Raw genomic sequence first — 26934 nt, forward strand, 5'->3', positions numbered from 1 at the left:
GCATTAAACGGTTTATACAATTTTGCCGAGAATTTTGCCAACAAGAGAAGAAAAAGTCAGTGGCACACATGTTTTTTTAGATTACGAAAAATAATCCACTGATAATCCATATTCTCGTTCCTGGTATTAAAATATATCGCGCTTATAGTAACTTTTTCATTTGATTCGCTAAAATTACTTAAAAATTGTAATTAATTTATAAAAAATCGAAAAAAAACTGAAGATTTTAACCCCCTGTAGCACGATATAAAGCAAAATCGAACCTATATGTTGATATAAAAATTAAATATTATTTTCACGTGGGATATCTCCTCAGGAGATGTGACATATCTTTTTTGAAACACCTTGTATATAGTCCTGTTCAAATTCCTCTTGTTTGTTATTTTGTTGTGAATTTGTGAAAAGGCATTGGACATTTATAAACATCGTTAAAATGAGATAAAAAATTTACTTATATGGTTTTTAACTGCTTGAAGAGTAATAACTTTTCTTACCTGTATTACAAAGTACGCTACGAGTAATGATCCCCAAGTTATTTGGAATCGAAATTATCCATACACGTAATCATTGACAAATAAAAATGTATATATAGATAAGGTCTTCTACAAGTAGGAACCATACCAATCAAAATTTTCATCTCAAAAAACAGCCAGAGAACCAGAGACCAGTTACATCCATATAGCTATGTTAATTCAGAAATTATTTGGAAAAAAAGAAACGCTATTGGTTAGTTAAAAACGCTATTAGTTATTGTTTTTTTTTCCAAATAATTTCTGAACTTTTCCTTTCCTCCCCCCGGAGGTAAAAATGAAACTTTTTATTTTTAGCATTTCGATAAAAAAAAATAATGAAGTAGCGGTCTCTTCAGCGGTTTTATTGTTTCTCGGTATATTTAAATAACATCTATAATTAACACAGTTGACACACCGCACCGCTTTGAGATTTTTTTAAAATTAACACAAAAATAAATACAAGCTTTAAATGAAATATTTACGGTAATGATATTCGATTATATCGTCGCTTCTAGAATTATAATTTCTATGGAAAGTTTATATGTGTGGGAAAGCAGTCACATTTAAAATCGGCGCATAGCAATTACCGTTCGCCACCTAATTGCCTTTTACTTCTAATTGATATCGCTCAAACCGCGGCATTGTTATGATTACGGACTAATTATGGATATCCTAGTGCAACGAATCGAATGGTGTAAATCAGTGGGGAGTCTTTGGAGACCAAAAAATCGATATGTCTACATTAGCGATATAATATGGCTATAATTAGCGGATAATTACGCTCCAATCTTGTTTAGTTGAGACGTCTTAAATATTATACGACATTACAAATACATATATCTATTTTTTAATAAGATGTTTACTGATCTAAGTGAAGCAGCTCTAATCAGTATAGAATACATGAAATTGTTTGTGTTTTTAATTGATCTAGTTTTATTTCAGTATCAGTGTGATAGTTGAGTCTTAATTGTGATTGTGTAGAACATAGAATGTATAGGAGGAGGAAATCATCTCGACCTTACAGATCTATTATGTCCGCCTTTCTTGAGTTATAACTCATCATAGAGTCTCAGGGATTTGACAAAAGCCGGTATCTTATACGCAGTGGCGTAGCTAGGTAACCAAGGGCCCTGGGGCAAATTAAAAAATGGGGCACCACTGCTATGTAAACTGATTGGTTTTATCAAATAAAAATATTAAATATACAAATACTTTAAAAATGCTAAGCTACTTAAGCTCTTTTTTGTGCACTGCAGGGCCAGGTAATAAAAATATTAAACAGTAACAACATAAATTACAATTAATACTTGGTGTAGGTTTGGCTAATAAAACGAAATAGAGAAGATTCAAGGGTTTATTATATAAAGGTGGGACATACCAACTGACTAAATAACAATTATATTTACAATTTTTTCCTAGCTTTAGTTTTCGCAAAAGTATCAATGACTTCGTTTAAATCCAGGCTTGATGCGGTTTTGTTTTCAATTGCTATTAGCGATAAATGTCGGAGTCGAGTTTGGCCCATATTACTTCTTAAATAATTTTTTATTATTTTTAATTTGCTAAATGACCTTTCAGCTACTGCAGAAGTGACAAGAATTGTAAAGAATAATAACATTGCTGTAAATACTTCCATTAGGTAGCATTCTAGCACTCCATATTTGCTCATTATTTCCTTACATAATTGGTGAACAGTCCATGCTTGAGTTAGTTGAGGTAAAACTAGGTGGTAAATATTAGTAAATTGAAGTGAAAAACTAGGGCCTATTATATCTAAATACTTTCTTTAGAATTCGTCACACTTTTGTAATAAAGTTGCTTCATCAACATGTAATAAAAATGTTGGTGTTATCGAATGTTGGAAAATCGAATATATGACAGCCTGCACTCATACCAATAAAACGTGTACCTAATTGAGATATTACTGTGTCTAATACGTTATTGAAAATGTCAATTTTAAATATTTTTTCTCGGTTTGAAAATCGGTGATCAGCAGCTAATTCATCAAAATGTTTTTTAACTTTTCTTTGCCTTTTTTCTTGAAAATGGGTATCAATACCATATTTTCTTGCAGTTTCACTGGCTTTGCACTTGATTAATTCGAAATCATTTCTATAAATACAACTTTGCTGTGGTCTCTGCTAAAACTTTACTCGCCTCGGCCAAATTGATGTCGCATTTTTTTAAATTTTGGATGCATAATTGATGTCGTTCAATACACTGTGCATGAATTCGCACATATCATTATCCGTCAAATTGACAACACTGCCAACCTACAAAAAGAATTTAGGGGAATTCCCTAGGCATAACTTTTGCATTTCTCTCAACTGAGTTGTCATGCTTAAAGTGGGGTTGCAACTTGTCATAATTATTTTGAAAATGGGTGAAATTTCCAAAAGTTCAGTTCGATCGAGATTTCTGGTAAGGATTCGAGGGCCCCCTGAGCTTGAGGCCCCGGGGCACTGCCCCGCCTAGCCCCTAGGTAGCTACGCCACTGCTTATACGGTTACAGAGGTTAGTTCTCCATTTCCGATATCTGTCGTACCAAAGTTTATGACACAAATGGTTCTCGTCTCCGGCACACTCAGTAATGAGGTGTTCTGGTGTTTTCCCATTTTCTCTACAGAATCTGCATTCGGCTTTATTTCTAAGCTTTACTTTACTGAGGTGTACATTGAGGAGACAGTGTCCTGTTAAGAAACCGTGACAATCCGAAGATTGTTCTTATTTATCAAGGAAAATCTTCGATTTTTCTCCGCGCGTCGTAAGTTCTGAGAAATTTCTTCGACTGTCTTAGACCGTTGGAGGATTCCCATTCCAAGTTGCGGATAGTGTCTTCCAGGTTTTTGAGTTTTTAAGTTGCTTTCCGCTTGGAAAGCAGGACGGTTCTGGTCCAGTTTTCTAGCTAGATCGTTTGCTTTTTCATTGCCTTGGCGGACTGCCACCCAGAGGACTTTATTTACTTTGCCTAATTTGTTAATTTTTTGCTTTTGTGGTTACATCCTAATGCAGCGAATCAAATAGTATTAAAAATGGGGAGTTTTTGGAGACCAAATAGTTGATTTATCTTCATCAGGGTAATATGGGTGTAATGATTATACTCCAATCTTGTTTAGTATAGACGTCTTTAATATATTTATTCTTTACAAATAAATATTTTTAATATGTTATATATTTGCGAATTGTAAAGTCAAAGTAAAGGAAATATAATAATAATAATAATCGTCTTTATTAACGCATACGATATGTATACAGGGTGAGTTTTAAATAAGTGCAATAAGTGCAGAACTGCAATAAGTGGATCAGGCCGATAGCCACCTGTAGGAATATAACCTAAATAAGTGCAAATATTTTCAGGGGTGGTATATTTCGACCCTAGGAACACGTCTAGATATGAGTTTTTTTTTCACAAAAAAAAAGATGTTGAAAATCATGCATTTTCTTTTAAGTGTTCTTGTATATTTTGGACAACTTTTTAAAACTGCCTGTTTACCGCAAATTTTCCCTCGGTATAATTTCGTAATCTCTGATATTACCATGATTACAGCACTAAAATAGATGCAAATACAGAAAAAAAACAGTGGCACTGCATTTTTTTTTAAATAAATCATTTTTTTTAATTTTGAGAGATTTTTCATTTTTTTTAATTTTTCTCTTGGCTCGGAAATGACGATCGATGACATTTCCCATATAAATTTACATATAAAATGACAGCGATCTTCATTTCATAGCCATCGCTGACGCTGTTTTTATTCGATCATACGGTATTATATTGGTAAAATTCTCAATAGGTATTATAGACTACTGGAACTATACCCACTCTGCCGATATATTTCAGTTTTATCTTATTTTTTATTTTCAATAATATAAATTGTATTGGGAATAACCCTCGGTATTACTTTGCTGTAAATACCAAAAGCGGCCTTTATAAAATTGAACGATGCAATATTTAGTTATTTGTTTATTAAAGAGCCTAGAACAAATTACTGGTGTTGGTAAACGTGAACATTGACAGATCGATTACCCAACCTAGTAAGGTAAATTATTCAAACCCAACGAATATAGAGTTTTAGGGTCTGTATTCTAATATCAATGCACGAACGACAGTCATAAAATGCCATGACAGAGCCCTCCATTTCATTTCATTTATAGATATCGATAAAGTTAATTTCAAAATTTAATAATATGCAATATTCCTAAGAAGTTTAAACATGTTTGAAAAGATCTACTTTGAAACAACCGGGTTGTTTTCTAGAATAGGTACATAATAAACCAACAAAACAAAAATATTCAACTCAATCCTGCAAACTAGGTTAATACCATACTGGACAGCAATGTACAGGGTGGGTCAAATTCGACACTTTTAAATGGAAACATCCTTGTCTATAGGAGATAGACGAGAACTAATATCGGTGTCTGGAGCTCAATTTCCATCAAAAACATGATGGTGAAAACCGCATATCGATATCTGTTACAGTTTCGGTGTTTTTCAAAAATGTGCATTTTTAAAAAATCGCTGTAACTTTTTTGCTATAAAAAATTTTCTATTTTTATGAAAACATTTCCAAAGCAGCTTTTTACGTATAATTTAATGGTTTAAGTGTAATTTTTTTTAAATTAATAATTTAAGAATTATCAACAGAAAATCTGATTTTTTATATGGGACACCCTATATATTTTTAATTTATTGAAAAGAATTTAAAATTACCTTTCCAAAATCATAGCACACTTGATATTTTGCTCGATTTCTCTTCGAGATATAGAGTTTCAATAACAGTAATAAAAATAAATAGCAAACCAAGACATGAGATTTTGCTACAGGTGTTCGACATATTTTCGTTTTTGAACATTTCTCGCGGAATTCATTAACATAGTAGGGGTGAAAGATATCCTCTCATTTATAAGTATTTCTAATTCTTGTCTAGTCGCTAAGTACTTCTAATTCTTGCCTAGATTATACGGACAATTTAAAAATAAGAATAAACCGCAACGATATCCATAGGCACAAAGACCGGCGGCCTCGACGGTCAACGGCTGCGATCTTGGTTAACTGTTCAATTATTCTTGAAATTGGCTGCAAAAATTTGCTGATATCCAGCGTTCTGAGGCGGTGCCTCGTCTTGCTGGAAAAATATATTTTCGAATTCCATTAGGGACAGTACATATAGTTCAAAGTGGCGAACTTTTAAAAATTCTGTATTTCGAAGGGGATTATGACAAAATATTAAATGTGCTATATTTTTGGAAAGGTAATTTTAAGTTCTTTTCAGTTAATTAAAAATATACAGGGTGTCCCGAATAAAAAATGAATTTTTCTGTTGATAACTCTTAAATTATTAATTTTAATAAAATTATACTTAAACCATTAAATTCTACGTAAACAGGTGCTTGGAAATGTTTTCATAGAAATACAAAATTTTGCATAGCAAAAAAGTTACAGCGATTTGTTAAAAATGCACATTTTTGAAAAACACCCCGTAACTCCGAAACGGTAACAGATATCAATGTATGGTTTTCACCATCATGTTTTTGATGAAAATTGAGCTCCAGACACCGATATTAGTTTTCGTCTATCTCCTATAGAAAAGGGTGTTTCCATTTAAAAGCGTAAAAGAAATTGACCCACCCTGTATATTATAAACAAAAGAAATAAAGAAAATATTAGCGCAACAGGGTTGAAATATTGGAGAATGAAAAATAATATAACGTTTATGAAAATAAAGCCTTAAGATGGTACAGGCACGTTAGAACTAACCAAAATCGCTTCAGGATATTTCTTAACTATTTATTAACATAGTGGATGAAAACGAAATTGACCAATGAAGAAACGAGGTGGACGAAGAAATGGTGACCACAGTGATGCATATCGGAGATTGAAAAACAAAGAAGAAAGAGCTAAAAACAGGAAGCCCAGGACATTTTAATAATAAAAGGATTTATAAATACTAAAAGTAAAACAACGATTAAAACTAAAATATCGAAAGTAAAATGTTTGGTATATTGTAGTGTATTCGATCTATAGTCTGTCCAACGAGAAGATCCTTGACAGTGATAGATGTGTCTGTCACTTTAATTTCAAAGTAGTTTATTTTATTTTACAAAGAAATAAGTTGGTACAACTGGAACGCATAGCAGGATATATTTAAAATTTGATTGACAAGATGACAAGTGATTACTTCAAAATATTGTGAAAAAAACTGTATAAAACTGAAAAAATTTAATCGAGTTATTTTATTTAATAAAATCGGTATGTGTTAATACAAAACAAACAAGAACAAGACACTACATACCAAAAAAATATAAAAAAGAACTATTATTTACTTTCAAGCTTTATGAAACTACCCGCATTTATGATTATATTTATCAATATAACTTAGGTACAAATACAAATTTGTAATATTCCACAGGAATAAATAAAACAACATAGGTGAATAAAACAAACTATTTTATTAATAATAACACCTACCAAATTTTATACCTTAAAGGTTGATTAATTAACTTTAATCTTAATTTTTTTAAACCAGTACCTTTTGACATTATTTTTCTGTAGTACTAAAATCCATTATTTACCTATCGTGTGATGTCGATATTTTACAGCTACTCCAGTTTTTAGTATGTGTTTAGTTTTAAAACTGTATCAACTACTCTTTTACTGATCGGTTTTATCCATATAAAGGATGCAAGTGTGTTCAGTGAGAGGTTATTTTTAAGTTTGTGCAATTATAATTCTACTTTTTTTTTGTTGGAGTGGCTAAATGTACTTTTTATTTATATCATTTTTTTTTGACAGTAAACATTCAACTTTATGTTTAAATAAAAACATTTTACAAATATGAATTTTTAAAATTAATATTCACATTTAGCGCGTGGTCGATAGGACGACAAGGATAGATAGAGTTGAAGCACCGCGTGTACAACAAAGAAATAAGATAAATGTAAGTCTTTTATATGTGTGCGACAGTTTCCATAGTTATTTACGTATCCACGTAAGTATATTATGATCTGAGAATAAAAAAAACACTTTGGCTACTCAATATACAGTGTATTATTTTCAAACATTCTTAATTGAATTCACTGAACATTTTATGGTTACCCTTATTTCTTGCCACTCCTCGTACATTTAGCATAGAAAGGTCAATTCGAAGCTTAAACTGGAACCAATGAATGCACTATTATGGTTACATCTCGCCTGTTAATATTCAGAACGGTTTTTTCTTACTTTCGGTAGTCAGACAGTATAGATTTATGTGCGATTGTGTGTAAACTTCGTTTGTGTGTGACAGCCACCACGGAAGTTGCGACTGCGGATTTTGCCTACTGTATTGTTTTCGCCTTGTAGTGGCGGAGGTTAATCGGCATGCAGGAGCTCGCGCAATGCCAATTCATAAAAATTGATAGTAAATGTAGTCATAGTGCTGTTTTATTACTATTGCTAATATACCGGTTGTTAATTTGTTTATTACTCGCGGCAAGAGCTTTATGGTTCAAATATGGCAACCTCGGCCCGCTCGTCGGTAGACGACGCGACGGGACGAGTCTGCAGAAAACCTTATAAGCAACTATAAGTGCATGCGTTCTCAATAGGCAGTGTTGCCATTCTGTTCCTCTATAAGTAACTGTCCAGTTAACAACCTGTATGTATGATGCTATAAATCAGCGAGTCTTGATGTATTCGTAAATATAGGATTACCCAGGCTTTCAAAAAAGTTTATATTAGGTTTTTGGATTGTATATATTAGGTATTGTTTAGGGTAATTGATATTAGGTATTAGGCTATACCTAAAATGGATATTTTGAATATCGCTTTTTCAATAGAAGTTGTTTATCTTTAAAACTGTCATATACCGGTCTGGTCATCGAAACTGCGTGGTCTGGATTTTAACGCATAAGACAGTGATGTAGACAGTTTAATGGAAAGTCAAATGTATTAAAAAGAGATAAAAGTTGATATACTGTATATTAGGATTTTGTTCTGTGGTTTTTATTTCGGTCCCCGGATTTTCTTTACAAGAGGATAAACTTTTTTATTATTGACATTTTGAGAAAAATGCATTCTTTATAAACATTTTTGCTCGGTGTAAAATGGCTAATCGGAATTAACCAAACAATTTTGTTTATGAAGAAAGCATTTTTTTCTGAAAATGTCAATAATAAAAAAGTTTTTTCTCTTGTAAACACAATCTGACGACATACTAGTAGTAAACGAGGTTAGTAACATTTGAATTTATTTTTGTATCTAATTTGTATTTCTAGCTATTTGTATTTGTATTACATATCGACCACGGCGTACATTTTGTTGTTTTTTATGGACTTAAATAATATTAGTTAAATATATTAGTATAAAAAGGGTATAATAATCGCTAGTAATAAAATTAGGTATACCAGATTATATGAACCTAATTTTGTAGATTTAGATAATAAATTCAATTATTATATTTGTTATTCCTACAACCTCCGTCCGATTTTAATCAGGTATACTTATATTTTTTTCTTGGAGCCAACATTCGTCCTTGACAAAGTTTAGGTCTATTGACTTTCGTTTGTAATTTCGTTCAATTCTGGGAAAATTATTAGGGTTATTTGTATTAGAATATGTTAATATTTATATATGTATAATCTTGGGGGTTTTATGCGATTTTTTCATTAACTTCTCTTTAGATATTTGAATATCTGGCCTTTTTCCATATCATTAAATTAATCTAATAATTATATATTGCATATATTATGGAATTTAAGAATTTTTTACCAGATACCTCTGTTATAAACCGTTGACGTTCTGCTAAATAGGCATATGTTATATTGACATAAATGTCATTTTAACAGAACGTCAAAGGTTTTAAAACGTATCTGCTAAAAAACTAAAGTATTCTTTAATATGTAGTTGTATATAGTATGTCGCAGGCGTATCGAATAACTCGGCATTTTGCAAGACTAGGTATATTATAAAACCGTCGGCGTTTTTAACAAAAGAAGGATATTTTACAAAGAGCCTATCTGTTTTCAGTCGCTTTGCAAAATGCCTAATGAATACTAGTCAGATTGCACAAAACATTTACGGGGATTAGTATAACTAACCTAAATTTATCCAACGACATTTCTTGAATTTCTCTTTCAAAATTTGGAAATAATGGCACAAAAAGTGATAACTCTGTTAAATAAATATGGTTAAGGATGATTATTATAAAGATCTAAATTCATTTTACTCTAAAAAAAGCAAATTTCCACAAAGAAGCAGCCCTGTACATAGAATCGAGTTACATTATTAATATTAAGGTTTTAATATTAATAATTATTTAAAACTATGTTATTTATAATTAAAATTTATGAAATAGGATTGGAAGTTGTATAGGAAAATATGGAGTATTTTTTTTAAAGCGTAAATTATTCAATATTGTCAAGGTGTATTACTGGTTGCATAACTGCATACTGCTAAAAAAATCACAAGGTGCATTGAGGAACCTGGCGCATTCGCCAGAAAGTAAAGAAAATTATAGAATTCTTTAGAAAAATCTAGAAACAACCGCCCGGGGGTATATAAGGCCCGCGCTTTGACAGTTGGACAAGTTTAAAGTTTGAAGTCTAAAGTCTGAAGATAGTCTGAAGTTTGAAAATACCGCGAAATACCGTTAGAGTAATAGTAGTTGCATAAGTTGTGTTGTAAATAGTATAAGTTGTGTGTACAGGGTGAAACAAATAAATTCGTTAAGCTCATACTTGACTAAACTTTGATCATTTTTTAATCTGCCTGGCCTCGATTCTAGATTTGGTATTTTGTAAAATGACTTGAAAATAGGCAGTCTTTCTGCAGAAGTGTACAAAAAATATCATCATTGTTTAATATGCCTAATTCTGATTAGGCTTTTTGTAAAGTGACTGAAAATATAGGATTGGAAGTTGTTTTTGTATAGGAAAATATGGGGTATTTTTATTAAAGCGTAAATTATTCAATATGATTAAGCTCGTACCTGACTAAACTTTGATCATTTTTTAATCTGCCTGGCCTCGATTCTCGATTTGGTATTTTGTAAAATGACTTGAAAATAGGCAGTCTTTCTGCAGAAGTGTACAAAAAATATCATCATTGTTTAATATGCCTAATTCTGATTAGGCTTTTTGTAAAGTGACTGAAAATATAGGATTGGAAGTTGTTTTTGTATAGGAAAATATGGGGTATTTTTATTAAAGCGTAAATTATTCAATATGATTAAGCTCATACCTGACTAAACTTTGATCATTTTTTAATCTGCCTGGCCTCGATTCTAGATTTGGTATTTTGTAAAATGACTTGAAAATAGGCAGTCTTTCTGCAGAAGTGTACAAAAAATATCATCATTGTTTAATATGCCTAATTCTGATTAGGCTTTTTGTAAAGTGACTGAAAATATAGGATTGGAAGTTGTTTTTGTATAGGAAAATATGGGGTATTTTTATTAAAGCGTAAATTATTCAATATGATTAAGCTCATACCTGACTAAACTTTGATCATTTTTTAATCTGCCTGGCCTCGATTCTCGATTTGGTATTTTGTAAAGTGACTTGAAAATAGGCAGTCTTTCTGCAGAAGTGTACAAAAAATATCATCATTGTTTAATATGCCTAATTCTGATTAGGCTTTTTGTAAAGTGACCGAAAATTTTTGTGTAAAAATTTCTTCTTCTGTGTAAAAAGCCGGCGTTTTATAATATGCCTAGTCTTTTTGCAAAAAGCCGTATTATTCTATACGCCTGCGACATATAGAATTTTAAATAGTTTGTTTTTCTTTATTCTTTGTGTTCTTTGCTTCAGACGACGGCGACGGTAGGAGATATATCCTGAAATGCTAAACATATTTGTCTGTTTTTTGGCAAATTTGTTTTATTAGTAAAATATCACTGACAAATTGGTCTCCGTTGGATCAACTCAGTAGTGTTTACCAAAAAATTATCTTTTTTATTTTGTAGATTTTCATGTAAACCTAGAAGATTTTTCTTTAACAAATGAACACGCTACAAAGGTAAATACATTATTTAAAACACAACTGTGTCATGGAATATCACTGACATTTCTTCTGCCATAATATAATATTTTAGTCATTGTTGATGGCATGTAGTATTCCAGCATCCTTCAGGCAGAAATCTTCGCTATAGAAAGATGGGTACTAAACTTATCGTAGATTGGAACTATCAAAAACAAGAAATGGCCATCTTATCCGATAGTCAAGCATCAATAAAAGCGAGAGAATGCCTAGTGAAGCTGAACAAATTAAGCAAACAACATAGAGTCCACCTACCCTGGGTGTCAGCTCATCAAGGCATAGAAGGTAATGATAAAGCAAACGATCTAGCTAACAAAGGTTGAGGGTTGGAACCTTGGGTGTTACAACAGCAAAATAAAACACTTATTCACCACAATACACCAAAACACTTTTACTTTTGCACTGAAAGCGCGTTTCGCTAACCATTTTAGAATCATCAGCAGATAATTAAAACTCAATACCCCTTTCAGTCTTAATCATCTACTGATGACGCTAGCTATCTAACTGCTGATGAGCCTAGCAAAACGTGCGTCCAGTGCAAAAGTAAAAGTGTTTTGGTGTATTTTGGTGAATTACTGTTTTATTTTGAAAATGGGAGAACACCAGAACACCTCATCACTGACGAGTGCGCCGAGACCATTCGTGGCATGAACTCTGGTACGACTGATATCTGAGATGGAGTACTAACCTCCGTAAAACCGTCTCACATATTTGCTTTTGTCAAAGCCTTGAGACTATGATGAGCTATACTCAAGAAAGGAAGACACAATTGATCTGTAAGGTCGCGGTGATTAACTTCCCCCTCCCATACAATCTACAATCTTTTGGCATGTGATAAAAAGTTAATCTTACTGACATTTGTAGAAATGATTATTTTCATCTGGTCGTTTAAGGAGCTTAATTTGGCGAAAATTTGAAGGGTTTTAATGGCTGTCATCGTACAGTTTATCTCGCAACGCAGCAGACCGTAAAGCAGGGGCGCAGGTGACAAGCGCACGGTAAGGCCCCGTCGGTCGGCCGCCGGTACTGCTGCTGCGGACGGTCGAGTCCACCTTGCCTTTATTACCGGAGCGTCACCGCAATAAGGCGCTCCGGTACTGATTTTCACTTTTTTATTAACGAAGGGATTTTTTCCGCTTGAAACCGCACTGAGCAGGGCGATCGTATAGTAATTAATTGTCGCTCTGTTGTAATTGAGACCAATGAAGTAGTGATAATGCAAATCCCTATTTCTTTAATTACAGTTAACAAACAAATGCATATTTATTAGTGGCGGTGCTTCAAAAAATACACATGTGCACTGCATCTTTTTAAAAAGAAAATAACTCGCTTGTGTTAAAAGCGACTTACTTTTAACCCGGATGAGAAAAATAGTATATTGTTTTATTAGGAGTAAAAATGTGGCGAGGCATAAAAAGTAATTTTTACTCAGGATAGAACAAGCTATTTTTTTTCAAACGTCACAAATAATTTTTAAACAATATCAAACATTGCAAATTACATAAAAAGATTTAAAACTAATACCTTGTAGGTATCTAATAATTATATTATATCGAGAAACTATATCAAAGTGTTTCACTTTTATGCCTAGGCCTTGAAATGACGTTTTTATATTAGTAATCACGTCGCAGAAATTACTACTTTGTGACGTTTGAAAAAAATATCTTTACAAAAATGTCCTAAGATGGCCATAGTTTTGAAAATTGCAAATGTAGATTGTATGGGAGGAGGATTAAGCACCGCAACCTTACAGATTTATTGTGTCCCCTTTTCTTGAGTTATAACTCATCATTCAGAGCTTTGACAAAAGCCAGTATTTGAGACGGTTTTATAGAGGTTAGTTCTCCATCTCCGGTATCAGTCGTACCAAAGTTCATGGCACGAATAGTTGTGGTCTTGGGGCACTTTCTGATGAGGTGTTTTGGTGTTTCCCCATTTTCCCCCACAGAATTTGCGTTGTTACTTGGCTTCAATCCATTGAGGTGCTCATTGAAAAGAAATTTCCTGCTAAAACCCTGTGACAATCCGAAGATTGTTCTTATTTAAATCAAGGAAAATCTTTGATTTTTCTCGGTCGAAAGTTCTCAAAAATGTCTTCCAGGTTTTTGATTTCACTTGGGAAGCAGAACGGTTCTGGTCCAGTTATGTAGTGTTTGCTCCTTTTCTAGTTAGATCGTTTGTTTTTTCATTACCTTCTATCCCTTAGGAGAACTTTATTTTCTTTGCCTAATTTGTTCACCTTCTCTAGGCATTCTTTAACCAACTTCGAATTGATGGTTACCGAGTTGATCGCTTTGAATTCTGCTTGACTATCGGATAAAATGGCTATTTCTTGTTTTGGATAGTTCTTATCTAAGATAAGTTGTACGCATCTTATGCCTGAAGGATGCTGGGATAGGTGCCTATTGGTTCGGAATATTTAGTCTTTAGTCCAAATACTCCTATCCCCTTTAAGGACTTTATTTTCTTTGGCTAATTTACTCACCTTCTCTAGGTATTCTTTCACCAACTTCGAATTGATGGTTACTGAGTTGATCGCTTTAATTGCTGCTTGACTATGGGATGAGATGGTTAGTTCTTGTTGCCGATAGTTCCTATAAGTTGTACGCATCTTTTGATAGCATAGGTATCTGCCTGAATGATGCTGGGTTGGATGCCGATTGGTTCAGAGTATTTAGTTTTTGGCCCAAATACTCCTATCCCTATAACTGCTGCTTACACGTCTAATACCTAGACGCTTATGATTGAATTCAGAACATTTCTCTTTGTACATATTTATGCTATAGAGGGTGGTTTTAATAATATGCCACTTCTATCAACTTCTATAAACAAGTTACACTATGACAGCGCCTTTTCATTTCCAATGACTGACTGACTTTAACAATAAATGTTAACAAGGTTTGTTATGATAAATAACCCTCTCTGAGGATATGATGTAGCTGTTTTATAATGTAGAAATTTTAACAATTGTAAAAACAACATAAATCCATGTAGGAGTCTTTTTCGCCTTATGACCGCATGTATTTATTTTAACTTTGTTTGCTCGTTAAATGTAGCCGCATATTCAAACTTAAATCTATATAGTATGAGGATGACAATGAGGTTTATTTTTTTATTACTTAAAGAATAATATTATTGTACCATACGATTAAAAAACGGCGTCAAAGATGGCTGGGGAATGACAATTATTGATGATAATTTTAGCGAGAGCCCTATATAGGTGTAATTTATTTGGCACGTACTCTTCTTTATTTTTTAATGGCGCTTACAGCCACTTGGCCTTCAGGAGGTTGTAATTTAGTTTATATTGAGTAAAACTATTTTTTAAAAGCTATAGTTTAAAACTCGAGAATTTTTTTTTTGAAATAGATTTGTGTGTCTGGAAACTATCCTTTTTTAATCTTTCTTTAATTAGGGTTAATTTTTGACAAGTTTTATTTCAGTTTTTAGGAAAGGATGTTTAGAGATTGACCTCGCCAAAATTATCGTCGATTGTCATTCCCCAGCCGTCTTTGACACCTTTTTTCGATCATACGGTTATTTCCTGCTATAGACTTATTTTTTTTCTATACCCAAGCCCAAGGAATTTATGCTAAGGGAATTTTTAGGTATGGCATAATTTCTATATACCGGATTAATTACGATATTTAATTAATTCCTAATATTAATATCAATTTACCAGTTCAATTACGGCTTTATCCTTTAGAAACAATTAGTAATTGTCCATTTCCTGTCGACGCTAGACGGTAATATTAGGAGTAATGGTATCGCTAAAAGTAATAGTTAAATCAGATTTAATTTTAACATTTTGCATTTTCTACGTATAGGCTTAATTTTCTGTAGTTTGTAAAAATTGATAATATATTGACATTTTTATTGATTTTTTGATTTGAAATGATATAACGTTTGATTCTGCATACTTTTAGGAAGACGGCTATTGAAATAAATTAATGTAAATATTTCTGTTATATAAACAAACTGGTTAATTTACCTGAAGTGAGGTTAGTGTCTAGCTCTAACAATCAAAACACACTGCGTGTTTTGATTATTTTGGTTTCACTAATTTTTTTTTAGTTTTCTCTCTTTGATTAATGCGCATCTGATTGCTTTAAATATTTTTATTTTACAATATATCTAATATTTTACATTAAATTTTTATGATTAGTAAATGTCAGCTGTCAGGTAATGACTGCTCTGCGTCGCACATCGTCAGAAGTGCCTAGCCACTACCAGTAACTCTCTATCCAGTCGACACAAAGTTGCACGAGTGAGTTTGGATTGCTCTGGTTTCAGTTTTTTTGCAATTCTCTGTATTTTTTTAAGTTTTAATACGAATTTTATTGCTTTGAATGTCTTGATTTTTATCTCTCATATCAGTTAATACAAAAATTGTGGAAAATCGAATAGTCCTTTTTGGTTCCTAAGGTATTTTAACCCTCATCAGGATGAGCACATTAACTGAACTCTTTGTAAGCATCCCTTTACTCAGAAACGTAGAAACAAATAAGAAATTGGTGAAGGTACACAAATTAATGAGCTTGAAGATCCTACTTAACGCTGAGGACAAAGATACAGATCTTGATTCACAAACACAAAAAGTCACAATAATTGTTGAAAACCCGCTATCAATTCCTCTAAATTTTGATGAATATAATGAAATGACATTGCAAAATGTATTATAATTAAAAATGGAAGTAAATAGCAATGAGCCTACAACAAAAAGTATCAAGGATATTGAAACAGGATCTATTACATCCTTGTAATGTTCATAATTTTTTTTCTTCTGGGAAATAGTATTAAAACAACGAAATAATCAGGATATTTTTCAGCTGAGCTGAACCTAAATGTCAATGAAGTTTCATTAGTGCGAAGCGTGTCATTGCATTTCAGCATTTTACATCCTTTACACGTCAACAAAGGGTATCCATTTTGTACAAACAGTGTGATATGCGTAAGTAATTAGATTTTTTCAGAGGTTCTGATTTGTTTTTAATTCAATTGGGTTGGTTCTACAATTCCGGTACGAATTTTAGTTAATGAGATTTATACTCTTACTGATGAAACGACGGATGACGGATTAGTCATAATAGGCATTCTTAAACCAAATTTAATTTAAATATTAAATAGGTACGAGTACATCCTCGGTTATAAGAATGAAATCTATACTAATATATTAAATCCTTAAGTGACTGACTCACTACAGGGTGTTTCATAAAATATGACTATTGAGTAATCACGATTCTGCTTAAACTGCTTGACGTTTAAAGCTGATTTTTGGCAAACGGATTGACTGTGGAGTGTAGAGGTTCGATAAGGAGGGGTTTCTCGAATATCATATTCCAAGAGGGTGAAAACGCCCCTCAAATATTAAAATATTTGTTATTTAAAAAAACGATTAGTCTTTCTGGAGAACGCTTGGACGCGCATAATTTATTTTGTTTTTTTTTACATATTTTGAAATTTGTAAAAATCAAACGGTGTTCCAAAAAGTTGGGTAATTGATTAACCACGATTCTGCTTAAACTGCTTGACGTAAAAAGCTTATTTTTGGCAAACGGATTATTCAAAAGTCAAATTCCAACGAGATAAAACTACCCCTCAAATATTACTGCTGACATAAATGTGAGAAAATTTTATCCAGTTTGTATGTTAATGGGGAAATTCTTGCTTTGCTTTATCATCACCATTACAAATGATAAATTCTACGCGAACGAAGTCGCGGGTACACGCTAGTAATAATATATTTTTCTCTGTGTTACGTTAACTTTATTATAGCTTAGTATCTGGCTTATGTTTTGAAACTACAGGTTTTTAACTTTTTTATTATTTTAACTTACTTTTTTTGTACATAATGTCTTTACCTTTGTGGCGGATCCATTTCTTCAAAAAAATGTTCTGTGTATTTCACCACTAAAATAGTTTTTTTTTGTAAACACCAAAATACTTTTTTATATTTTTTACTTTTTTCGGTGCCAACATTTTTTCTGGCGAGCGGACAAGGACATTAGGCTTATTTATATGTATGCCATCTGATTATTGTCGAAGGTAATCACCAATAAGGAGTAACAATAAAGGATACCGGTATTATAAAAGAACCATTCAAATATTATCAATTGAACATATTTTATGCTGGTTTTATGAATGGACATCCAGGATGCAATAGATAATTTATATTCTAATACAGAATATATAATTTTTTGACAAGAAACGGCCAGAAACATCGAATGTGTATTTGCCACTTAGGAATATAATTAAAACATAGAAAATAGTAAAATAGAAAATAGCAGGCAAAATTTAAACTGTCCAAATATTGGCTCCCCTATTAATTTTACAGCAAAGTTGTAATCAGGTTTTGTAAAGGTCTGCGTATGCTGAATACAGATGCCACATTTCAACAATTTTGGACAAGCCGATTTTAAGTAATTTACGAAAAACTGCACTATTTTTAAATTGAAACTGACCAGGTAAGAATGCAAAACCAGGCAAATGCCAACATACCTTAAGTTGTCAACCTATGATTTTATGAATATCAAATTGTATTTCCATACCTTAGGGCTTTTGACTAATTCGATCAAATTTTAAATTACAAAATTAATTTCGGAGATTCTAACCATATATTTCCTATCAATTAAACTATTAATTTCATTGTTGTCAACCATTGATATATTCGGCGCCATGCTGACTTAGGAATCGCGCGATAATGGGAATCGCGCGATAACGCAGTAGTCGAAAATTATTTTAATATAGTTAGTTAATCTCTAGAATAAACATAAGATAAAAAATGCTTATTGCTCGTTGGATTATTATGATGAGTTATAATGGTTAGGTTACGTTAGGTTTTTGATTTTGTCTGTATAAACAACGCCTTTTTGCCTACATTATGTACACGCCACTGTAGTTTTGTATCCGTTTTACATTAATTACTACTAAAACCGTATGGAGGTACTTAGTACGTTTTCTGCAAAAGCCCGCCGAATGATTTGCCCCGAAAGAATGTCGCCTTGAGAATGTCGTTGCTGTCACTTTGCTATTTATTTCCTATCGATGACAAAAATAAATACCCATAGAAAACCTACCGGAAGGTGCGTAAAACTACCGCCACACCGTACCTAGCGATAATATAATTGGTGCTGCGACCTGGTGTGCCTTTGTATCTTTTCATGGTGCTCAAAAAGGATCCGCTTTGGCCCTTTTAAAAGTATTTAAAGCCCGCCGACTCTCATTGATAAAAGAAAAATATTCACACACAAGAATTTCCAATGAATACATATCTCTATTATATGGACAGACGAGAACTGGCTTGTCTAAATTAGTGTAAATATTTTTCTGGGCTTGTACTCGGAAATTGAAAGGGTTTAATTTTATAAAAACATTTTCAGGTGCTTTTCGATATGTTTGCAATTATTGTGATGTGTACTTCTTTTACGACTCAGGGAAGATTTCGACTGACGATATGCAGATGACGAAAAAATGCAGATGACGCCCATACCAATCTATTTATTCCGCTAAAAAAAGTTTCTAATATTTTTTAAATTAACTATGGATGGGTTTATATTTATATACAGGGTGTCCCAGAAATAAGCGCAAGTATTTTAAGGATCTCGATAAAAGAAATATATTTTCTCTTTATCGTTTTTCAAATAATAAAAATAACGGAGTTAATTTACTTTGAAAATATCCAAAAAAAATATTTTTTGCTAAAATTTTGAGAACCATTGGATCTTTTCTGAATTTTCTTCCTTGTAAATTTAATCTAATACCTACATATGTTGCCATATTATCAAGAAATTATATTTTTTAACTAAAAACTAACAAAAATTCCAAAAAATTTCGAATTTTCAATTTTTGTTTTTGCGAAAAATAATTAATTTATCGTGTTTCTGGTGTTATACTACCAGTTAAAATACTTGCACTTATTCCTGGGACACCCTGTATAAATCCGTCAGGCGTCGTCTCTTGTTGTGTTTAACCAGTCTTATTGGTTTATTTAAAAAATCAGATCATATTTCAATATGATTGAAGTGACCTAGATGCATATGAACTCGGCTTAAGATCTTTGAGACTTTTGCATTTGTTTGGTGTTATTACGTCTGTTTTGTGTTTTTTAAAGTTAAGGAAAAATTGAGAGAAAATTAAGTATAGATCCAGAGCACAGTTTATAGTTAATATTCGTTGCCCAAAGAGTTATATTAGCTACCAGTAAAATTTGTTTACCATCTCGTATATTGTACTAAAAACTGTAAAATAAAGACATCACACGATATGTAACTAATAATAGATTTTATTACTGTAGAGAGATAAGGTCAATATTTAGTGGTTTAAAAATAAAGGATAAACAAAGAAATAAAAAATTAAAATTAAAGTTAATTAACTAACTTTTAAGGTATAAAATTCAGTAACTGTAAATTATTGAAATTGTTTATGAAACTCTTATTATTTGAGAGGATCCTAAAGAGAAATTATTGTTAATAAAATATTTTGTTTTATTTATCTTGTTCTATTTATTCCTGTTTCTTGTGCAATATTAAAACCTTTTTATTTATACATAAGTTATAGGTATTGATAAATACAGGGTGGCGCCTCTTATACGCCGCGGAGGCTCCAAGGAGAATGACAGTTTGTATTGAAATGAAATTTTGTGAGCATATGTAGGTTAATTCAGAGCACTTATTAAAAATATAGAATAAGTTCTACAGGGTGTCCCCAAAAAAAGTTACATATCAAAGTTGTGTTTTTGTAATAGAACACCCTATATATTAATTGATTTTCGGATTCTGGGAGAAAAATAAAGGTGAGTTTTATAAGACTAAAATGTAAGGTTTTTGACATATTTAACATTTTCTAGAAATAAAGAACAATTTTTAAATTACAATAAAAGCTACCTAAATTGGAATTTACCCGGTATAGCCTAACATGTAGTTAAATTAACTATCGTACTTTAAATCAAATTAAAACTTAATCCAAAAAGTTATACAGGGTGAGACAAAATTAATATTGAACATTGGTCACCTTTAAAAGCATGTTACTCTCTTATTTTAAATAAAACACCCAGTAAGGAATAACATTATTCCGATATTCAATGGAGAATTTATGTCTTTTCAAAATACTATTAAGGTTGCCTACCCCTCAAACAAAGGTTTTCCTAGATATTTTCATTTACATGATTTGATCTGAGTAGATCTTTATTATTTGATAAAATCTAGGTGGCTGTGCTATGTCTAACGTTACTTCAACATAGCTGTCTAATTAGTCCAACTTTAACAACTAGTTATCATTTTGTGTCAGTTAAAACAAAAAAAATTCTCAGAAATTTGTCGAAAATCCAAACTTATCCTACATCAGAGAGAATTGATATGATTCTGAATGCACTGAATGCAGTGAATGCAATGTGCATTCACCAACGCTGTGATTACCCCCCCCAGACATTCTACGTAATAAAACCGATTGTGGAACCGCTATTGACGTTTACCTACCTATTTTTATAACTTTCTAAAAATAAGAACTTTAAATTGTACTCTTTATTAATATGTGAATTTTTCAGAAGCAATTACAGAAAAAAATAGAATAATAATGATTCTTTTCTGCAACATCAAAGTTTTGATATTAAGAATTCCAATTTAATTGCTTGTTGATTGCTAGTTTAAAATATTCATCCGTTTTCTGTCATGTTCATTGGCGATATCATTTGTGGAATTATATTTATTTATACATGGATACATTAAGCTCTCGGGAATTATTGGTGTGTTTCTAATACCGCCTCCCACGTTTTATCTTACATATTTAATGGCCAAATTATTTCTCAAATTAGTTACTCCTTTTCAAATCGACATTTCCTTCGTGATTTTAAACATGTCATTATTTTTTAACGGTTAAGAACGATTGTTCTTTGACGATTTTAAACATGCAAAATATCGGGAAAGGGCTATTTTCTTTTGCATATTTTATGATTTCCTTGCTGAATAAGTTTAACATCAATTGGATTATAATAAACGTCCGTGTGGTTTTAATCCGAGATTATAAATTATTCAGAATTCATTTTACGATATTTTTTCAACTTCAGTCGTTAAAAACTAACTTTTATAGAATCTATTATTTAGAAGCAAAACTTGTGTCAAGTTGGTACGTTTATTTTCAAAAACAAAACCATTGCGAGTTGTCGATAGGAATATAAAAGATCTCTAGTTTCTGAGAAGTAAAATATATTTTATAGGATAATTTTATAAGAGCTTATAGGCTGGTATTTTCTGGTTATGAAGGTGAAAGTAGTTTAGCAGAATTATTCTCGAGTTATTAAGTTAATATAGACCTTAATATAGCAATTTTTCCTTAATAAAGTTACAAAAACAAGACTGTCGGGCTGAGCATCAACTCAGACAAAATCACGACAGTGCCATTCACCAGAAAGCGAAGTGTGAAAAACCTGAAAAGAATCCAACTATATAGATAGAAAAGAAATACCACCATTACAGGAAGTCAAATATCTTAGAATAACCATGATCGATAAACTTCTGTGGAACAGGCATATTAAGAAATTACCAGCAAAGGCCACAAAGGCTCTCATGATATGCAGAAGACTGGCGGGAAATAGATAGGGCTGCGCCTCCAACGTTTTTCGCTGAATGTATATATGTATACTCATGATTACTACTTCAGATGGGATGGGATCAGTTGATTGGTACACAAAACTAAAATATCAAGGCAAAACCTGTGCAAAATGCAGAGACTGGCATGCATCTGCATCACAGGAGTCATGAGAACCAACCTAGCCTCAGCAATGTATGACATTTTAGACCTAGCACTGCACATTGTCATATGTAGATATGCGAATGAGTAGTACATTAAAATAATACATTTTAATGTACGCCATTGAAGTAGAGTAGCTTTTATCATTGTTGTTTTGACTGTTTTTATCTGTATATAGTAGTATTATCACCGTTACTACTGTCAAAGTCACGAATTAAACTTCTACGTCCAGGTGCCTAAGGTGGTAGGTATCCTGAATCAGATTCGATTACGAATGGCTCAGATTTGCTGGAAAACGAACCATCACAATCACTCGTTTTAATGTTAGATAATAATAATAATAATTAACAAAATTATGTAAAGCTGATGATTTTGGCTACTGTAGTATAATGAGCCCAAAGTTTTTGAATTTTTTGAAAATTAGATGCCTGACCCTCGATTTTACGCATAAAGCATAAACATTAACCAATCTCACTGCGACTTTTAAACAGGGGGTTCCCCTTTAATAAACGAATTTTAAACGGGGGTTCCCCTTTTGTCAAGATATCAAGAAATTTCAAGATTTCTTGAATCAAGACAAGAAATCAACTCTCAAGAAATGGTCAAGACAAGATTTTTTTTAATTCTTGAAAATATTTCAAGACAAGACAAGTAATTGCTTGTCAAGACAAGATTTTTGTCTTGCCGATCCCTAAATATAATTAATTGTTTAATTGCTAATTATTATATTATATCTGATTTAATTTGTCATTATAAATGATAAAGACCATTGATTGAAATATCAATAATCTAAATCCCGCTACAGATTAGGCGGTACTTTGTAAGTGCACGACAACTTATTGGTGCACGACGAGTGCTTATCCGTGAATGTATTCTCACGTACACATTACTCATCGACTTCGATATAGCCAATCCCCTTGGGTAGCTGAAGTAGATAATCGGCTAGGAAACGATAACCAATCAAATTAGATATTAAATAACCAACAAATACTTCAATGGGATGATTTCGTTAATATTCGTTCATGTTTCAGATTTTATTAGTATAGTGGATATTGTAGAAATAGGAAGTATTACTTGTACGATGTTTGATAATATTTGAAACATATATTATAGATTGGATGTTTTTTGGTTTTACTTTTTTAAAGAAAGATAATGATTGATATGTTTATAATGTAATAAAATTACAAGAGTTGGGTATGTAAATTGATAGTCTGGAAATGTAGAGTTGAGGTTGGATTCTTTTTCGTTACAACAGCAAAATAAACCACTAGTTTGCACAACCTTCCAAAAAACTTAAGAAATTGCTGCTCATGAGTTGGTGTTACCCAACTTGTATTTTTTTTAATTCAGTGCTAATAATTAACAGTTTCAGGATAAAGTATAAATGAAAAAATAACTAAATAGTTATTGAAAATCTACCCGGTCATAATATAAATTTAACGATTCTTTATAATTTCTATGTATATTTAAATATGTAATTGTTTTTTAAATCACGTATTATGAAGCACAATGTATTATTATTTAATTTGCACTTGAAGGATAATTAAACACTGATCAATTGAAATTCCTTATCCAAGACTTAACCACTGCGTAAACAGAATAAGTTATAAATGTTTAAAGTAGGCTCTGAAAATATGCAAAAATGCAAATATGTATTAAGTATGTGTAATCAACAAAAACGTTACCAGCAAAGCCTCAAAGGCTCTTGTGATATGCAAAAGACTGGCGGGAAATAGATAGAGCTGCGTCCCTAACGTTTTGGGCTGGATGTATACGATGATAGTAAGACCCATGATTACTTATGGTGCAGTTGCTTGTATGATACACAAAACTAGAGCAACTTACAGCAAAGCAAAACATGTGCAAAATGCAGCGACTGGGATGTATCTGCATCACAGGAGCCACGAGAACCTGCCTAACAGCAGTAATGGACATGGTTCATTCTAGCCCACCATTCGCTAACCACTGTACATTGTCATCGGTAGAAAATATGCCACCATCAATTTGAAGTTGGCCAAGAATGCTTAGAGAAGATGTACAAATTAGGGAAAGAAAATAAATTTTTCCTACTCTGGGTATCAGCCCACCAAGCGATAGAAGGTAATGAAGAAACAAACGATCTAACTAGAAAAGGTGCGAACACTTCTCTAACTGGACCAGAACCGTTATGCTTCGCAAGTAGAAAGAACTTAAAGTGGAATTCAAGAACTTGGAAAACTCTATCCGGAACCTCAACTGGATCTTCAACGGTCTAAACTCTCCAAAAAAAATCACACCAAACCAAACCAAACATACGACCGAGAAAAATCAAGGATTTTCCTTGATTTAAGTAAGAAAAATCTTCGGAATTTCACGGGGTTTTAACGGGACACTGTCTACTCAGTGAACACCTCAGTAGATTGAAGCTATGAAACAACGGCGAATGCGGATTCTGTAGGGAAATGGGGAAACACCAGAATACCTCATCACTGAGTGCACCGAGACGACAACCATTCGTGCCATAAACTTTGGTACGACTGATATCGGAGATAGAGAACAGGAAAACCTTTGTAAAACCATTTCAGGCACTGGCTTTTGTCACAGCCCTGAGACTATGATGATTTATAACTCAAAAAGGGGACACAGTAGATCTATAAGGTCGCAGTCATTAACTTCCTCTTCCCATTCAGTCTTCATCTACATCTTCCATACGCTTCTATTTTAAATTTGTTAAATGCTCTAATTAATTCATCTGGTGATTGAATGATCACCCCAATCACGTCCATCTTTTAGGTAAACATCTTCTGTATCTCCCAATTACTCTACCCACTTATTAAATCAGATTAATATCCAAAATTTAATTCAATGATGGAAAAAAGAATTTTCATTTTTTAGTAAATTGTTTGATTTCAAATCTCACTGAAAAAGGTTAATTTTCATCATTGTTTAAAGAAAGTAGCGCAAGAGTTTTTGAGAGACGCTCCAAGGATGTAGTTATAGCATCATCCCTCGCCGAGCACTCTACTACAATGGGAATAACAATGTTAATCAGCAGTAAAGCATAATCGTGGCCGCCTGCCCGTTTCCTGCCCCCGCTCCCCTTAACAGGTAACTCAGGTGTTCGGTCTAGGTCGGTCCCCTTCGCCTCAGTCGCGAGACGGCCTCCGCTGCGTACGGTCCTGTAACGATCCTTCTCTCGTCCGTTTGCGAGAGCCCGAACGAAAAGTTTTCCCGACAGCCTTCGAGTTTCCGCTCTTTTAAGATCGCCCAGCTTCGCAACTGCAGACTCTAACGCCAATTTCCCCAAGTCTATCGTTGAATCGCCGTATAGTGACCGACCGTCGTTGAAAATCTAGTGTTTCGGTTCCAGTGAACCCTCCTCCTCATTCCTCGGCATTAAATGGAATACTTTCGCGTCTTCGCTTCTAGTTTGTGACAATGTTAATACGAAATCGTATTACTACTTGGTGCGCGCAGGCAAATGGTGAATCTAGTTCCGAGGATTTTAGCAAAAGATGTAAAAATTTGACGTAAAAGAACGTCGTCGTCCCGAGATGCCACGAGAAAAAGAATACATGAGACCTTCTGGACCACGTACGTACTGGTTTTTTTATGTCTAGTGCGTGGGTGGGTGGTCACTTCTGTATGTTTTAAACTTAGTGTGTGTTCTGTTTCGGTCTTTCTACCACGACGGAACGCTTTCGGTTTTTAACAAATTAGGCAATACTTCGTAACGTTATTTGAATTGAAGCTGTTTAAAAAGCCTTCTAGCTTGATTAGTTTAGTCATAGAAAGAACCAATTTAATTTAATTTAAAAGATTATAATAGGTAAATTTACACTTTACACTCATACAAACATATGACACACAATTCTTGTATTAGCTAAGTTATTATTCTTCCCTAATTCAGTTAGTAATAGTGCCTAGTAACAGCAAATTGTGTCAAAAAATTGATGCTTAGTACGTAGTAGTTACCATTTTAGATACAAAATACAGCAATATTTCCTACAATTGTGAGGTTTATTACATTTTTTCCATAGCAACTGTTAAAATTGCCGTATATCTATCAAAAATAGTAGATAAAATAGTACTTTAACCGCAAGGGTAGATTAAATGATACTTTAACAGCGAGGATAGGTTAAAAACTTTATTTCTTCTCGCACGTTTTATAATTGCTTCCATTTTTGAAAATTTTTGTATTCCTTTTCATAAGTTATTCGGGATTTAAATGGAAGTAGTTTGGATATGGCGTTTGGTAATTTACTTAATTTCGTTTTGAGCCATTTCTGGCTCCAATTCAATCAGCAATCGAAAGAGAATTAAAAAATATTGACTCAAAACTGACAACTAAAGAGACAGCTTTATTTATTTGTCAAATTACATAGAAACCAACGCCAACCCAGCACAATATTTTTTCTACTGGTAATAAATTCCTTGAAATAATAATTTCTGAATATTTTTAAAAACGTAACTCGGCTTTGGAAAAAAATATTGGTTTATGGTTAATGACATGCCCTAATACTTGAATTCAATTCGAGACAGTTTTAAAAAGCAGCTAGTTATATGTAGGTACTTGTCTAAAGGGTATTTTTTATAGTTACCTCAACGTTATTTGGTATTTTAAGAGCACCTACATTATTTTGAAGTAGGGGATTTAAACTTTTTTAAACTATCCATTTAAATAAC

General features: G+C 32.6%; 1 protein-coding gene across 4 annotated transcripts in view; it reads left to right on the top strand.

The window, feature by feature from the left end:
* The window catches only part of LOC115879916, a 295395-nt gene that overhangs the window by 128376 nt on the left and 140085 nt on the right, over positions 1-26934 (top strand). Inside the window, exon 1 of one of the 4 annotated variants that reach the window (XM_030896967.1) lies at positions 25403-25842. The exons of the other annotated variants lie outside the window; for them this stretch is intronic. Within the exon in view, the coding sequence (XP_030752827.1) occupies positions 25803-25842 (40 nt within the window). The 5' untranslated portion in view covers positions 25403-25802. Of the gene's footprint in view, positions 1-25402; positions 25843-26934 lie in introns of those variants that run through there. 4 annotated transcript variants of the gene reach the window in all.

The sequence above is a fragment of the Sitophilus oryzae genome, unplaced genomic scaffold (genome assembly GCF_002938485.1).
Source record: "Sitophilus oryzae breed Bouriz unplaced genomic scaffold, Soryzae_2.0 scaffold_1590_pilon_pilon, whole genome shotgun sequence".
In the NCBI taxonomy this organism is placed as follows: Eukaryota; Metazoa; Arthropoda; class Insecta; order Coleoptera; family Curculionidae; genus Sitophilus; species Sitophilus oryzae.